This window comes from Plodia interpunctella, chromosome 8, assembly GCF_027563975.2.
Source record: "Plodia interpunctella isolate USDA-ARS_2022_Savannah chromosome 8, ilPloInte3.2, whole genome shotgun sequence".
Lineage (NCBI taxonomy): Eukaryota > Metazoa > Arthropoda > Insecta > Lepidoptera > Pyralidae > Plodia > Plodia interpunctella.
The window spans coordinates 3,147,228-3,165,445 of NC_071301.1; the positions used below are offsets into that span (position 1 = coordinate 3,147,228).

General features: G+C 34.5%; 1 protein-coding gene across 1 annotated transcript in view; it reads right to left on the reverse strand.

Annotated features, from left to right (window-relative positions):
• LOC128672157 (Kv channel-interacting protein 1-like) overlaps positions 1-18,218 on the reverse strand; it is a 100,027-nt gene that overhangs the window by 14,339 nt on the left and 67,470 nt on the right. Inside the window, exon 4 of the mRNA XM_053749104.1 lies at positions 308-502. Within this exon, the coding sequence (XP_053605079.1) occupies positions 308-502 (195 nt within the window). The remainder of the gene's footprint in view (positions 1-307; positions 503-18,218) is intronic.

Here is an 18,218-nt window from a genome sequence, read left to right on the forward strand (position 1 = left end):
TCTAGGTATATTAAGGGTGATTGTTGCACCATCAAATATGACTTTAACTTTACTTTGCGTTTTTCTGTGCACGTTAATGGCAAAGTTGACGGTCCAACCCATTCAAAGGTGGCCACTAATCGCTGACCACACACAATGTGGACATAGATTGTCAAAGTAATTCTTCGCAAGTTGTTATCACTTAAAAGTTCTTGTAGTTAAGTCACCAAAGTATGGGTGCTTCTACTCGCTGGTTATACACTAGTGTTGCCACCCGTACTATATTTTAGCCAATAGAAAAAAATATAGTATATACAACAATACTAACCTCCCTGCGGGAAGAACTGCGCGTATATAATCTTGAAGGTGTCCTCCCGCACCACGCCGGTGGGGCACTCTGCCTTGAACCCTCGGTACAGCCGTTTGAGCTCGGGCTCCGTGAAGCGCGTCGCGCGCCGCAGCGCCGCGATCGAGTCCGGCCGGTACCGCGGCAGCTGCTCACCCAACTCCTCGAGTTCCGAATCTGGAAATAACCAGATTGATCTGGATCAGTAACCAATAATTTTCAAGGGTTTGAAAATTTTTATGAACGTTTCGACGCTTGAGTAGGCGAGTCGAGCGTTGAACTCGCGCGAGTGTTAACGCTTGAGCGCTGAATCCTCTTTAGCGCTCGACTCAAAATGCTTATTTAAAATACCATATTGTAATGTAACAGATAAACTAAGTTCTAGATAAATTACCTGAAATTATTTGTTAGCTCTATCGATACATATGTATATAGTTTATCAGCCAATGTTGCCAGGCCCTGAATGTTGTAAAAATCAGATATATTTAGATAAGCAACCTGTCACGTGTGCAATTATATCGAACACGAGACCAGTGTAAAAACTATAGGGTTTATCTGGTTTATTGTTGTGAAAGGGTTTCGTATATGCATCTTCATTTATCTATTTATGTGAAGCAGAAAAGCGATGTCTTCTAAATTTTGAATAATTGTAACAACAAAGTAAACAATGTTCAATGTATAAACAATGATACCGTAAAGTTCCAGACTGCCCAAGTCTCCGGGACAAAAGGAATTCTATAAAATATATTTAAGTTACCCAAAGCTACAATAGAAACGAAGTTAAAGCAAATTGGAAATTTTGGGTACAATGTAGCATTTTGAACTAAAATATACAAAGTAATTTTAACTAAACGGAGGATGTATGAGCGTTCTGTAATGGGACAATATAATCTGGGCCGACGGCAACCCTGAAACTCGTCCCACGCACAAAACAGAGAGATTACAGAGTTTAAGTTATATTGTTGAGGAGTTGTCATTGTCCCATTATAACATTCCACTAAGATTATAATAAATAATAATAAATAAATAAATATATTACGACAAATCACACAGATTGAGCTAGCCCCAAATTAAGTTCGAAACTTGTGTTTTGGGATACTAACTCGACGATACTATATTTTGTATCAAATACATATTATACCTATAGATATAGATCCAAGACCCGGGCCAATCAGAAAAAGATCATTTTCCATCATGACCCGACCGGGGATCGAACCCGGGACCTCTCGGTTCAGAGGCAAGCACTTTACCACTGCGCCATCGAGTTCGTCAAATAAAATTATAAAGGCGAAACTTTGTGAGACTAGTAAAGATATGTTTTAGGTCAATATTCAGAAAAAAAATATATTTTACACTATATTAATATTATTTCTCGCAAAAAGAATCGAATGTGACATTAGGTGGTTTTTATTCTTTCTTTCTTATCGAGTGTGTTATTGCTAACACTAGTGTTAGATTTTATTTAAATCGCCTGAAGGTATCTGAAATGAGTTTTACGACTATTGTTGACATTTAGAGTTTTTAAATAACATGAAAGTTGTGTAACCGGGATATACTTCGGAGCTTCGTACTAAAAAAAAACGGCAAAAAGTGTACATACAAGTTTATACATGCTATAGTAGGAAAGTTGTAGCATACAACCGCAACAAAGCTTTAAACCGCAAAGCAACGAGAAACTTCTTTCTGTATTCGCTATTTTGTATTTCAGCACGACAAATGTACACCGCGTGTGCCAACGATAAACGCGGGAGAATAAATTTTATCTCTCTAAACACAACCTGTTACAGCAAGGAAAATATATTTTCTGTTACTGCCGATCTGTTTCATTTAATAGCGCCTATTATTTTAGGACTGAAAGGTTTTTTCGTGACTTTATTTTTGTACCCGATAATTTTGTGTGTTTCAAGCAATGTTGATGAAAAATTAATTGTAAAAAACTATGTTGGCCTACAGTTCAATTTTATTGTGGAGTCAGCAAATTTACTAGATTTTATTTTTTATGTTTCACCAGCCTCATCTGTAATTAAATATTGTTAATAAAATTTCACCTAAATCCGTTTATAGTACAAAGTTATAATTATCATATTTACGTCGTTTCAGTTTCCACGTCAAGGCATTATTATGATAAGGGTGAGTTCATAATGCACTCAGGATCGGCTCCCAACTAGGGATACTTCTCAACGGTTTACATATTTTTTGTGCAGCATTGAATGCAACAAGATCTCTGGTTTAAAAGCTTGCGTCAAAAATTACATCTTGTAAAAATGTTTATTCCTTTATTTTATCATAAACGTGGTCTTAGAGGTTCTAATTTCTTGATTTATCTAAGAGGTAAAATTGTAATCTTCTAAATAACGTCAGTACAAAGTGAATTTCAAGGATACGTTGGACAAGTAACACGGCCGACATTTGACTGAATTTTTATATTATTCAACTGTATATTTTCTAGACTGGGGCGTGAGTCCAAAGTACAATATAAACTTTCCCAAACTCCCGAATCCAAGAACTGAACTTGCATTAAATGTCAAATTGCTCGTCCCCTGCCATTTTCACGAAATGTTAAAAGCACTGTCTCGACTCTGGACAACTTCGGGCCGAAGTCTCGGGATCACCACCAAACTTTTGTTTTATTTTAATAACAAAATTCCAGATTTACAATCCCAGTTTTAATCCCTTTAATTAAAACATTGAGCAATTTTAGTTTGCTTTTAAAAGATTAATACTTACTATACTACTAACTTTAAAGAATTGCTTGTGGGTTATAACTAAAAGGCGGCAAACGAGCAAGCGCGACACCTGATGGTAAGTGGTCACAACTGTAATATCGAGCGGCCTTTCAAGAAGTCTTGGAACCGTTTCTTTTGCGTTCCAAGTCGTTTTCATAGTTTCCAAAATATATATGTAGTAGGCAACTATTTTACACTCCAGATAGTTACATTAATATATTTTTTCAGAAGCCAAGGTATATTAGTCACAAGAATAAGTCATATTAGTCACAAGAATAAGTCATATTAGTCACTAAAATCGTCGTAATAAGCTCCATGTACTGTTATTAATAGACACTACTTAAGTATATAGAGTACAAAAATATTATCTGCTACAATATTGACTATCACTCAAGACACTCCAGTGATAGACATGAAGTACACTCAATTTTCTTACCTTATTTACCTTATTTCAGTAAATAAGTACCGTATAAGCCTATATTTATTTAGGCGAAAATAGCGAAATCATGATGAAATAAAGTTAGGAAAGGGATTTTTTTTTATAAGTAGCATCGGTGTATTACTTTTTATTATTGTATATTGTTTTTTGTGTTGTTTGTTTAGCAGCTCCACCTCAGGGCAGGAATAACATTACCATAAGTGCAATTCGAGGTTGTATCTGTCTCGAAAGGTAAGTTTTATCATAATTCGTCCTGTAGATTTAGCGTGAGTAACAATCATCCTAACTAATATCAGTAAGACGAAGAAGCATAGAATAGGATTGTAAATCTCAAAACTCTATAGTTTTGGAACGACAAATTAAAATAACGATAAGAAACTGAACGACGAAGACAAGAAGACTAAAGAAAACAAACGACGAAAGAAAATAAGCAATTTAACAGAGGCGATTTGAAGACCTAATAAGGCGTTGGTAAGCTGTAAGTTTTTCAATACGGTAATGTAACAATATTAGTCCCTCTAATATGAAATAGGACTAATTTACCTAAAATATAAAATTTACAGTATTATTCCAATATTACTCCAATAATGGGCACTGTTAAATTACATTCGTCTGATGGGTTTTTTGAAGAAGCAGCTTAGTTCTTGAGTGAAATCGCCTTACAGATCACGTAACTGCCTGTCTCCTTGGAAACTGAGTGGGAACTGAGAGAGCATGCCGCTCCAATCTTCAAGATCCTAATAGCGTGCTGGCGGCGGTAAAGGCTGCGGTACACTGGCAGTTTTTAGTACTACATTTTAACGACTTCCGTGAATTTGCATCGTGTGCATTTCAAAAAAGTGGTCTCTTGAAAAATACAGTAGATATAGTTTGACTTTGAAATATTTGATTCAACCTGTCGAGAAGCTACTGACATGGTATATATTCTCTACATCTCTTCATCTTTGTCTTTGCCATATCCCACCATTCCTTTATTTATGCAGCTCTCAGGTCCCACTGCTGGGCAAAAGCCTCCCCTCTTTGTTTACAACCACTTCTATTCCTCGCCAGTTGTTTTCACTCCTTATTCAAGGCCGGACAGTTCGTCGGACCTTCGCATCTTCGGCTTGCCTTGCGATCTTTTCCCATCTGTCGGGACCCAAGGACATTACATCTATCAAGCCTTAATACTTTCAAGCGATTATAGTTATACTTTATGACTATATGTTACTTTATTTGTGAATATAATAAGTAACTAGTACCAATTATAGATCCCAGTGATTATCACATACTTACCGAGCGTTTCGACGTCTCATACAACACCAACAAAAAAATGCCACACGCATCTAAAAACGTTTAACTTCCAAGAATATGTTGTACTTCAATTTTAATATACCACGAAACTATGTAAAGTAGATTTTCAAAACAATTTCACTTGGTAGTTACCCAGACACAAACATCAATAAGAGAATTTGTAAAATTGTTTACTGAAAATAAAATTTATAAAATTTTCTGAGAAAATTGCAACATCTACTATGTACCTAACAAGGCGATTCATACTTTTTAGAATTAGCTGCATTACTCTTGCGGGCATTAGTTATCTTTCCCTGGCTCCACTTTTACTTGTGATTTTTCACAACCGTGTGCTTTTGACGTTGAAATAATATGGAAAGTTTTTCTTTAAGATGAAGCTTTTGTGCGCTAATTAGTTTTTATTACGCGAAAGCCTTATTCTTAATTTATTTTTGTTTTCGACATGAGGCTCTGACATTCTTCCACTTTTTGTAGTAGAATTACTTTCTATTTTTTTTTTACTTTAGATTGGCAAACCTTGTACTAAAGTAGGAATTTATCATGATACTCATGATGGAATAAATAAAAATAAATAAAGTAGTATGTACCTATGTAGGTACGTATAATATTGTTCGCGCCAAGATCTTAGAAATTAGTAAATTTGTAATCTGTGGCATTGTAAATTCATTCATATGCTCATTCCGATGGAGTATTTTTCTTCTCACGATATTAATCTTTTGCCTTTTAATTTGCTCTATATGAGTCCTTTTAGCTTTTGGCTTTCCTATTCCTTTTTTTAACTTATATATTACCTAACTAATACAAGCAAATGATCTCCAAGTCACAAACGTATTTACATAATAAGTGATCTAAAGGCTCCCTAATGTAACGTTCCGAAGCTGACGACAAATCGTCAGCCATCGGGCGCTGACTAATTGACGTTCCCAAATTCATCTTCAATTCGCATTCCGTTCTTGCAATTAGTGGGCCTGATAACGAGTAATTTATTGCTTACAGCCGAGGGTGTGAGGATGCGCACCGCACCGGTAATTTGGGATACAAATTTAAAGCGGGTACTTATACAATTTGTTGTTATAGATCAACGAAGGACTCCTACACGCACGTATGATATGCCAGCGGTATTATTTGTAAATATAATATATACGTAGGTACGTTCAAAATTTTGAGGTTATTTTTTACGCTGATCCCGAGCTTGACAGCAGAGATGAGAGAGAGACTTTATATGCGTAGTTGTATCCTACTATACTGAGGTTTCGCTGGCGTGAATTTCACACGGATCTTGTACTTTTTCCGGAATTTAAGGTACCCATGTTCGTCTCTGTAATGTGTACTTATATAATTGAGTAGGTGAAGTCTGAAGGGATTACAGAAGAAGACATATTCTTTATGAGAAGATTTGAGAAATCTGGAGCCGAAGTAAATATGAAGCCTTTACAAGAAGATATTTTATATGCAAACGGATACAATTAATTTGGACTTTTATTATGTAAGTAGCTTAATTAATTTGCTGCCTGGTGCCAAACCGTGCGAACTGGAAAAAAATATGAGAAAACAGAGGGGTCTGAAACCTGGGGACGTTTCGACGCTTAACGAAGTGAACTGTGAAAGTAACCTGGTAACTTTGATTACAGAAATTATAAATTCTGAGCCGGGATTTTAATTAAATTGAAAATTGTAATTCTGATGAAAGAATGTAAATAGTTTTAAAATAAAAATCAGAAAAATGGATATTAAACATAACAAGTCCCGACTTCTTTGAGCGCGCGAACTGACGTCCCGACCTCCATTATCTTTTCGCCTACAGGGATCTCCATTATGCGGAAACGAACCTAGGTTTCATAAAATATTTTTGTCTAATTAGCTAGAATTGTTCACATGTATGACATTTTTCTAGGAATATTTTGTGTCTCTCTGACGTTTTTGTTACATGAAAAATAAATATTAGCAGTCGGGAGATAATAATTCAAAAAAATAAATACATATGACGTAAATGAAATACCAAATTGAATTACCGATCATGGCTCTGTGGAATGCAAATTAGGCAATTTTCGTGAGTCCGACCGCGGCAATCCGCGTTGCAAAATTTAATTTCACTTATTCCTGTCCCCGGTATGTCATTGGCAAAGGACCCAAAGACGGGATTAGGGAAATGCGTCATGGTTTATGGATTATATTACTTTATTACGCTGGCCGAGCCCGATTTGGGTATTATTATTAACTTTTAAGAGTGGGTGCACCAGTCAACTTTGATGTTAACTTTAACCTGCGCAGAAAACTCCATTTTGTCTAATAATTCTTAAATAAACAGTAAAACTAATATTCACAAGTTTAGAGCAACATAGTGTCTCAAAATATGGAACAGGTATCAGTTTTATCTGATATCTGGAGGGCTGTATCGAGTAACAGTCTGGAGCGCCGTCACCATATTGGAGCCGGCACGTGTCTCGCGTGACAAGTATCCCATGAATATTAAATTATATGCGTCTGACACTTCAGTCGTGAAGTATATGCGTTGGGGATGTAATTACGGCTTTGTAAGATCAAGTTGAACGACTTGTTGCTCTGAGTGCAATGATCTCGGAATTTCGAGGTAGGATAAAGATAATTTTGGAATTTTCCTGGAATCATTTTATTAATAACACACCTTTTATAAATAACCATACCAGTGTCGTTATTTTTTTATGGATTTCTATGTATTTACAAAACTCCAAAATAATCTTTATCCAAGCTCTGAATTCTGAGATCATTGCACTAACAATTTCTGTCAATTTCAAATATAAAGTATGATAGTGACAAAACATACTTTAACTTAAAGTATGCTTTAAGTTTTTTATGAATAACTGTCTCGCTTTCACGGCGAAACCGCTGAATGGTGAGGAATAGGTGTCGATTATGATCCGAGGGCGTAGGCTACCGCTGGTGCAATTGCAGAACACAGCTAGTACTAAACAAAGCTGTAATAACGTGTAAAAAGCGAGCTAGTCATAGTGATAATCGCAATACCATAGATTGATGATGTTAAAAAGACTGTGTAAAAATATTTAGATAATTTGAGTATTTGGCCTAACAAATTTAGGTAAGCAAACAAAAAAATAATAAAGAAAATTATTTCGATTATACAAATACATTATTCAAAATAAATTCGACAATGTTAGGGGTGCCAACCGTTGCGCACAGATAACTTGATACAAGGCACGTTTGCCGCACTGCGTCTCATTTAGGGTGTGATTTGAATAGGAAAGAACAGTTTGCGGGAAGAACGCCAGGTGTATGAGATCGGTGGAAACTGGAAACTTCCAGCCCTATACGACTTTACGCCGTGAAAATTTTTGCAACAGCTGTTTTTAGCAGCCATATCCTATTTAAGACTGGACTTTATCCTTTCTCATCGAGTGTGTTATTGCCAAGTTATTGCTAACACTGGTGTCAGACGTCATATTTCGTAGACGATGTGCTTCTTTATCAATAAATGTATTTTCAAGGTGGGTTGACGTCAGGTATGTAGATGGTTGTAAAAACACAGCCGAATCTTCAACAAAGTTTATTTTAAAATTTAAGGTTTTTTTTTACGCTGCAACCATGCCACTGATTACATAACACTTTCAGTACCCATGCTTTGCAGCGTCTTACTATACTCGTATATGCTAATGCAAACGGGAACACATCGAGAAGATATATAAATTGTATATTGTTCAATCAAGCTCATCAAGTTTGTTGCAACAATTAATTATTATTGCAGCAATATATATAATAGAGAAATTAAACTTATTCAATTAGTATTAACTCAATATATGGTACTATATCATTGGTAAAAGACGTAGCGACAAAATAATGCACACAGAGAAAAAGTTTCTGATTTAAACTGGGTAAAAAGCAATAAATTTCTTTCGGTTTCCACTTTAAGGCCAAGACATTGCATTGCGGTAACTTCTCATGTGGCTGTGAGCTATTCTTTCGGCTGTACCCACATTCAGCTGGTTTCCGATCAGGGATTTATGCCAGAACTGCTGAAGCCGAGCGGGTGTCAGATTTAAATCTTTTGAAATCTTTCCGATCATGACTTTCTTGTCCGGCTTTTTTTCTACTTCCGATCGTTTATATTTAAAATAAAATTGTCAAAAAATCCTGTGAATACTGTTTTCAGTTATTGAACTGAAAATATACGCCACTGTCAGGTAAAGAATTTGTTAATTGTTATATTTTATTAAATTTGGTAGTTTGAAGTAGCACAATTTTCATCACATATATTATTTAAAAAACATATATTATTAAAAAAATTAAAGAAAATTAATCTTGATATTATTAAAAAATTAAAGCAATTTTCGTAAGTCTTTTATCAGATAGATAGTACTCTAGAGTTAAACAATTACAAAGAAATTTTGTGAAACTTAAAAATACATCTTATATCAAATAATAACAACCAATCCCGAGATTAAAAGCGAGGATAGAAAACAACGAGACATTTTGCTGTGTCCAGGAAAATAATATTCTCTTCTTGATTATTCAGTCAAAAGTTTCCATTTTCAGCGATGGTGTACTGGTTATAAAAAATACAGGGTAATTTTTGAAACATTAATAATCACTGTTTTAATATAAGCCTCAGTCCTAATCCTAATGTTCATTGAACGACAAAACAAAAATAACTAACGAGTAATCGATGTTTTTTATAAATCGGATACTTAAGTTAGTTCCGATTTGCTATTTCCAGAAAAGACTTATACTTAAACAGACAAATATTTTACTAGAGTGTTAAGAATGCAAAGTAAAATTCCGTGCTCGAAACGAAACCTATTTTCAGAGGCTAAAAAGCTAAAGAGTACAAAAATCGGTGCTAGGTGGAACAAATAGAGGCGATATGTGGAAAGTGGGGAAACACTGACAAATCTAGACTGGCTGGGAGATTGCATTCACGTCGACACGTGGCCTGAGCCGATTATCCGATATGAGATTTGGGCGAAATTGAATTCCGACGCAGTCTTTCGAATCATTCCGGAATCCAGCCTACCTTTTCAATTGATTCGTATACTTGTGCATAGTGTGATATTAGAAAAATTGCTTAAAGTTTGGAAGAAGGGGAGCCGACACATTGGCTCGAAAAAGAGTAAAGTTGAATGTCATTTTAGAACGCCATTGCACACTCGCGTTATCAACACATTTTTAGCAATTTCTTTGGTTTATTAGCGAAAACTAAAAAATCCTCTTTCCAAATTATTCTACACTAGATAAAGGAATATATTGCGAAGTATTATAGTTTTCCATTACACAATGTAGTCGCAGTCTAGTCTACTTTGAAGATTTTGGTGGCCACCGTTTTCGGTTTGTTAGAATATTATTTGAGGAATGATAAAAATACTTGTAATTTCTTGCCTCGCTTTTTTGTAATTAAAACTTATAGTTAGCTTACGTTTGATTACAAAAAAAATTGCACGGAGAATTTATAAAATATTATAATAGATATATAGGTACATTCACAGTTTGTACATTCAGTACAATCTTAACGATAACAATCTTTCGAATCGTTAGTACTTTTAAAAGTTTTTTTTATTTGTATGCAGAATGTATTTTTTTAATTCAATCAATGATATTATTATCATTTAAAATTATATCAGTGAGATATTTTTTATATATATAATGCTTAGTGAATAAACAAGAAAATAACATTGTATTAATTTCCTGTATGGTATGTAATTAGAACGCGCGAGCTCAGATATTTGCGGCGGCTGCGAATAAGCCTTAGACAGTTCTGTTGTAAAATAGGGAATGCACAGAGGGGTATTTTTTCTATTTCTGTATCGCTTGGCAAAGGGCAGACACGAAATCAGGAGGGATTTCGTGTTCTTTCGTGACATGGGCGTGTCTGAAGATATTTTCCAGGGGGCAGACCCGTGGTTATTGTGGATGAAAGTCTCTTTTTAGTTTATAAGAGTACTATAACATTTACAATGTGAAGTAAGTAAAGATTTTTACAGCCTTTTTTTTCATAAAATTTGGCGTGGATAACAATGTTTGTAGGAAAATACAATGGAGTTTGCTCTAAAGGAAAAAGAAAAAATACAGAAGAACATTCCTATGTAATGTTCTTATATCTTCCAGCCTTAACTTCATCCAGCCTAGCTGATATATATATAGGTAATAAATAGCATTCAGAAGGAGGGTTGACGTTAGACAGGCGGCCGGTAGAAAAGTCATAGCCGTAACAAGGGCGGCGCGGCCTTACAGCAGCATGCGGAGATGAAAGAGAGAGATATAAACTTTAATACACTTATATCGGGAATCAATACAGAACTACACCTTTTACTGTACAGTGTGCAAATGTTTATTCTGTACCTAAATTATTTTGGCGGTAAGTGAACTGGAAATATTTCGAGCCCCACATATTTCATTACACACTCAACGGAGTTGAGAAGAGCCCCGAATGAGATTACGATAAATATTTTAGGAGTTTAAAAGAAAATAAGAAATAAGTTTGGGCAAAATGTTATATACTGAAGGTGAATATACTGATTTGATATTTGTCAGTTTAAATTGTAATCTGTTATGTGTGATACTACAGAAGACAATTTTAGTATGTTGTATGCATATAGAAGCAATAAACATCCGACTTTCTTCCGATATCGAAATGTAAACACATTTTACTACAAACCTTCAGCTTCCTACTAACATTTCTCATTCGCAAGTAGATTTATTTGTTATTTATTCGGCGAGCATCAGAATATGCATGTAAGCAGAATAAATAGTCCGGGAGCTAAGCAGAATAGTCGGGGAGCTAATTTCCGCAAACCGCACTAGTGTAGGAAATCATCCCAAGCATGTGCTGGGTACACTGAAGTATATTTCGTGGAGGCGACCTTTCAGCGGATTATCCCTAGGACTCAATATTATGTATGGGTATCTGAGATTAGAAATCTAGGTGATAAACAAATAATTACCAAATGATGACTGCTTGGTTATAATATAGAAAACTATGTACTTAATATGAGCATCCACTATCGTCATTATCAGCTTACATTATTGCAGTAAAGTATCTAACTAAAAATTATAATATTCAGTCAGTTTTCTCCATTTGCCTCAACGGGAAAAGCATAGAAATTGTAATATTCAACATATTTCGCTGAACGTTACTTGGAATAAAATTTTAATAACACAGGCTTTGCTTCCTGTATTTTGTAAAAACCTCTCTCTTCATAACCAACGTTGCGTTTTGTTCCGACCCCGCCTGCAGTGGATCGTGTTATTTTCTTCATTAAATCGAGTTTCTCACTTTCGTTTTGTTTTCAGTCGGAGTTGGTATTGCCTTTTTATGTTATTTTTACAGCTGTATTTTCGTACAAACATTCGATTGATGTTGTCGTAGTGAAATAATCGTATGTTTCTTTATGTTTACTAGAAAAAGTTACATCATAGTCAGAACTCAACTAAACAATTTATTTGCAGAAGAGATTTAGACTCTATTTTGACTTCATAATTTCCCTGCGGGACGTAATAAATAGGTATATATAAAATAATGAAAACCTTGGAAATAAAGACGTGTTCAATAAAATCCCAATTTCCCTACTAATATGAAAAATGCGAAATTTGTTTTTACATAATTATATATTATCTACTCAGTCAATCTTCTTGAAAATTTGCACATATTTATTAAATATGTGGAAGGACAAAACTGTTGCCGTGTGAAATTCAGGCAAAACCGCGGGCAATAAATGTATGTGAAATAAGAGAACCGATTCCGAGAAACTTTAAACGCAAATGTAATTTATATTCAGTGGGAATATAAAGGTATTAAGAATCCTAACTAGTTTAAGAAAAATGTTAAGTTATGAAGAACAGAGAAACTCCATCTGAAAGAAATTTCTCAAGAACAGCAAAAGTTGTTGAGGAAGTTTCTATGCTTTTAACAGCTTTATGCTTTTTTAAGTATTTCCTAACGGCAAATAACTTTTATTACGATCATTTTAAACTTTCGATGATGTAAAACTTTATTTCATATTGTTTTTAAACTTATGTAAGTAGTTAAAACTATGGTAATATATATGGTAATATACAGCTTTTTGAATACTAATAAAGGCGACGCGAGAAGCCAATTTCAATATGGAAGTCGTTCATTCGTAACTTTTTGTTTATATAAAATACAACCATATTATTCCAACATACTCATATTTTAACAACAACTAAACAAACTAACCAATTTCTTTACCTATAAAATTACTAAATAAATTACAAAAAAAAATGCGAAAGTGTAAAATGAACAGCTTAAAAGCCCTCATTATCATTTCACGATAATGATAAAACACTTTAGAACTAATAACGCTAAAACCTACAGGGAGCTATATATCCCAAGATCTCCCAAGACAGCGATTCAATCGTACTGTTAACAGCACATCAAACTACCTAAATTCATTGCAAAATCACCTCTAACACTACTACATAAAGGTCAACACAGTACAATTCGTAATGCAGTTGATTGTACCTCACTCCCCAACACGTAACGATTGTTTTTCCTCACATATTTATGTGGCTCTCCCCAAACCTCTAATATGAGTTTTTCTTGGCCACATATGGCATATTGTGGTTAACAAACCTAAACATACTGACCTAAGCAACGTAGGTATAAGTTTTTTTAAAAACAATTATTAGATTTTACTAGCCGTTTACCTGGCATAGTTTGACAGATTACCTCGATTTGATTTATTCACCATGCGATATTGAAATATTATGTTCAATTAGTATGGTCATTACCAAAATTGCGTTTGTAGAAGCAAACATAAATACTGTTTTGTTTCTACATTTATAAATTAATATACCTACAACAAACATAGTAATATTCTTCTTTGCTTCTACAAACGCTATTTATGTAATGATCATTCAGATTGGAAGTAGTATTATTTCGTTCACATGGTACACAATACCCTAAGTACAACACAACTCTGCTTGAATCTTATGAATAAACAACCGCTAAATGTTTAGGCCGAATGAATGAAAATAAAGCTAAACGGTATGTTTTCGATTTATTTTTGGATATCTATTTGGTAAATATTTTTCTTTACTTCATCATTAGTCATTTAAATGTCCATACTGCTTCCTTATACATAGATAAAGAGTAAATTTTGAAATAACGTATAAATTTTGTCTTTCTCTTAAACGAACACCTTAGTCAAGTTGGAACTACATAATGTTTCCTTTGTAGTCCATATTTCTGCGGCACTCGGTTCTCGGGTTGTATCAACATGATTTGTGTGAGGTACAGCTTCCTTCCGCTTTTGCACCTTCGAGCGGGATATTTTTCTATCTTTTTAGGGTTCTCAAGTGGCAAGGAACAAGTATTAAATTGGTTTGTTTTGTATGAGTGCTAGTAAGGTTCCCTATTTTAAACCTGAAGTTTAAAAGAGTATTGTTTCTAGCTGCCACTAAATGCGGAGGATATTTATACTATTAGAATTAGAATATAGTTGGAGTCTTTAGAAAGAAAAACTAAAAATTAGATCAAAGAGGATATCAATATTTGATGTCACGTATGAACAGATATTATTTGAAAGAAAAAAAAAACCACAAAAAAGCTGTTGTAAAAATGTTATCTTGATTTTTTTTTCATAATGTATTCCTACTTTTTTTGGTTATACAAAAATATTTCAATTTACTTTTCTCCCCTAAATTCGTCCCCTTCGCTCACAGATAATAAAAGAACCGGGCAGAAGGCGGATACAAGAATATGTATCTCGTGATCCACTTTTATTATATTCCGACAATCCAGGCATACGCGATCTAGTGACTGTGATGCAGTGACAGCTTTATTGTGCCGCGGATTTACGAAACGACGCCATCTTTGTTTGTAATGTGCGTTGTATGTGGAGACCATGGAATTAGTAGGTACTCCGTACTTACTAAATCCATGGTGGAGACATTTCCTCCTAGTACTTTATCATTGTGGGGTGGGTATTCTAAATTAAATGGCAGAAAAATTAAGTCATTGTTTTTAGGGAAACATGTGGTTGGTATAGGGTAATAATAATACAGACGATACGATAGGGGAACTTATTTTTATAATATGTATTTCTCAGTATACTTCATATTCGACCGAAAATTTCATCATAATGAAGTACCTACCTATATTTTTCTTAAGGCGTCTTCGCCTACCGTTTTAAGAATATAGTTCATAATCTTTATTGGTTGTAAAAAAAACTATCTCGATTATTTGGGGTTTGGATCTGACCGCGTCGACTGAACCCTAATGATTCCCATCGGCATTCTGTTCACGTATACCAGTAACATAAAGCTCTCTTTTTATATTGCGGAGTTACCTGACCTCTTGTGGCTATTTCCTGACTTTTACAGAGTACCTTGGGAGAGAGTTTATATGGAGTCATGTTCACGCATTCGGTTTATTATGTTGATAGTTCTACTTAAGAAAGAAGAAATTTACCGTCTTCATTGCGCTGTGAAAATTTACACCCTTTTATAGTCGCATACAGTTCCATGCTCGGTAACTTGATATGCGGTTGTCTACATTAGGATAACGTAAACTAACGTAGCTGTAACGAAACTATAAAATTTCGTCATAGGTAAAAATATCAATCTCAAAGACGGTTGATGTTAGGCAGGCGATCGATCGTAAAATCTTCACACAATGCAACTGGAAAAAAGCGATTATGAATCAATGAGAATGAAACAAAGAGAATCAGGCGATCACCGATCTCCACTAATGTTCGGTTTGGCCTAGTAGAATAGTAATGTCTAAATCACACAGTCTTGTGACATAACTACCACAAGTTACAAAGTTTCTGACATATTTGACAATGGAATAAAACTATGTTCCACTCGTAAAGCGGTCCCGTGCTTGGCCAAAATGTCATAAAGGCAGTGCCTCGCAAGTATGAAAGGATTGTGACAGTTATTGGGTCATACAATGCTATGGAGAAAGTTACAAGTGGCCCGAATAGTGGGATGTCGGACGATAGTTGGATGTGTCAGTTGTTCGTCCCATTTGGTATATTCCTGGATCGTATTCGTGTCTGTTTGCGGTGACCAAGTTATATTGACTTTCACTTTTACGACCTGTGTTTACGTTGTATATAATGTTACTTTATCTTAAGTTTAAGAAATAAATTACATTTAAGAGAAGACCGTAAGAAGACGAAATCTATTCATTTATAAAAATTAAAACGTGGCCGAAAGTTGGGTTGACATATTCGGGACTACGCAATAGAGGTGTTTTATGAGTTTTATTTATATGTCTGTTTGTGACATAGGAGCCAAACGGAAGGATGCTAGATTTTTATTTGTATAATATGCCATGTCCGAATTGTGTGTTCTAAGTACTGATTCAAAGCCAAAATTTTTAATTTATATTAATTTATACTTTTTTTAAATAAGTAAGTATATACCTAGTCTATCGTGGATTATATAGTATATATAATCCACGATCCCATTACGATCTCACTAAAGTTTAATTTACTTCTTTATATAAATTACACAGACAGATTATTAAATAATCTAAAGGGCAGATAGAAATCACGCATTGCGTCAATGCGTCGTTTGAATTTTATAACCCTGTGACAGTGATTCCCGCCCTCATCCACAGGTTCGCTTCGTCAACGGCCATCGGTCTAATTCGCCATTCGACCAGACCATAAACGGCTAAATTTACGACAGACCGAAACTCGGCCAGTTCACGATCCACCCATAAAATTACAATATAGTTTTCACTCTATTTTTAGACTCCGATGAAAGTTTATGAAAGTTTCCTTGGATACTAGATCGACAATGTTTTTAAAATAAACTTAACCATTGATGGTAATCAAGCCATCCACATCTGGCCAGAACCAGGCACCAAAATCCGGAGTCTCATGATTCATGGTATAATTCAGGTCAACATTTTATTATAGATTTTTACAAAAGAATATTACAAAAAAAGTTAATATAATTTTATTCCAACAAAATAGAAAGGATCGAAAGTGTTATTATCATATTTTACTTGGAAAACTCGACAGAATTGTTATAAAAATATGAAATATAAAATATTGGGGTTAGTTTTTTTTCTCTAGGCACAAACACAACGAAATTACGGCCCTCACGAGGCCATGTTTTGTAAAATTATGAAAATATTCATCCCCACGCACCCAAAAATTTACATCGGCGAGTCGGAGCATTTTTCATTTAGTCTTGTTTACCTTATTTTCAGCAATTTTTATAAAGTGATGTTAACGCAAAAATTATTGAAATTGCTATTTTTCTTGTAAATCAACGAGTAATTGCTACATTCGAATACAATGTGCATAGATTTCGAAGTGAGACACGGTCAGAGTAAACATGAAAATATTGTGTTATTATTTAGATTTTCCCAAAGGAGCAGGGTCCTGGGACACGGCTAGTCCTAAGTACATATGTCTCAGCTATAATATTGTAAACGAAAGTAAGTTTATTTGTTTTTTATATATAAAATAATATTAAATGTGTACTAATTGTGGACTAAAGCAGATACTTCGAAATCTTGTGTATACAACCGCTAATATTAATATTAAAAGTAATATAAATAAATTTGCTATATAGTTTTGGGGTGTAGGTATTTACACCTCAAAAATTATACAGTAATTTGATTTATATACACGTATGGTATTTTAAACTTTTAAAGCTTTCCCATGTAATTTAAAGTAAAATAAGTGCGTAACGACACCGGCCAGGCAGGGCTGTATCGTAAATCCGCATGTTTATGGCTTTTTTTCACACCCGTGCAGGGCCGGATCAGGAGCAATAAAGGATTTGAAATGTGATGGGCCCGAAAATGCGCGCACGATTTTTTAATCGTACCTCTTGTATTTGCTGCTCTAATTGGTTATTTCAACCTAAACAAATTAGAGAACAGAAGCAGTTTTTTAATAATTTTATTTAGATTATTCCCTAAGTTCGAGCGCGCGGCCCGATAGCGATTACGATCCTATTGTTGTTCAATTGTCTTTCTCATCTCCACGCCTGAAGGGACACCTATAAATTGTAAATAATTTAATTTTAAATTTTGTCATAATCATATTAGTTTATCAAGTTGGTATTCTTATTTAGGTTCACAGGGCGCTATGCGGCCAAAGAACATCATCATCGTCCGCCAACCAAACTAGTTGAAACGAAACGTGACTAGAACATGACTAGACATGAACGTAATTAGTTGAAATGGTAGAAAAAATTATTTGTCTTCAAACCACGAAAAGCTCAATATTTTCCACTAATTTGACTATTGAGTGTCAGTTCTGTATATTCCTTATGTTCACTCTGTACATGGGGTATTAGGCGAATTTGCTTAATGTTCCAAATGCTTGTTGCGGAGACAAAACAATTTTACATCGTGGAAATAAAAATGTTCAATTTGATTTGAAATTCGCTGCTTGTTTACTTTTATGATTATGTCGATGCTTATCCCGCCTCCGTTTATGTTTCCTATCGTCAATGT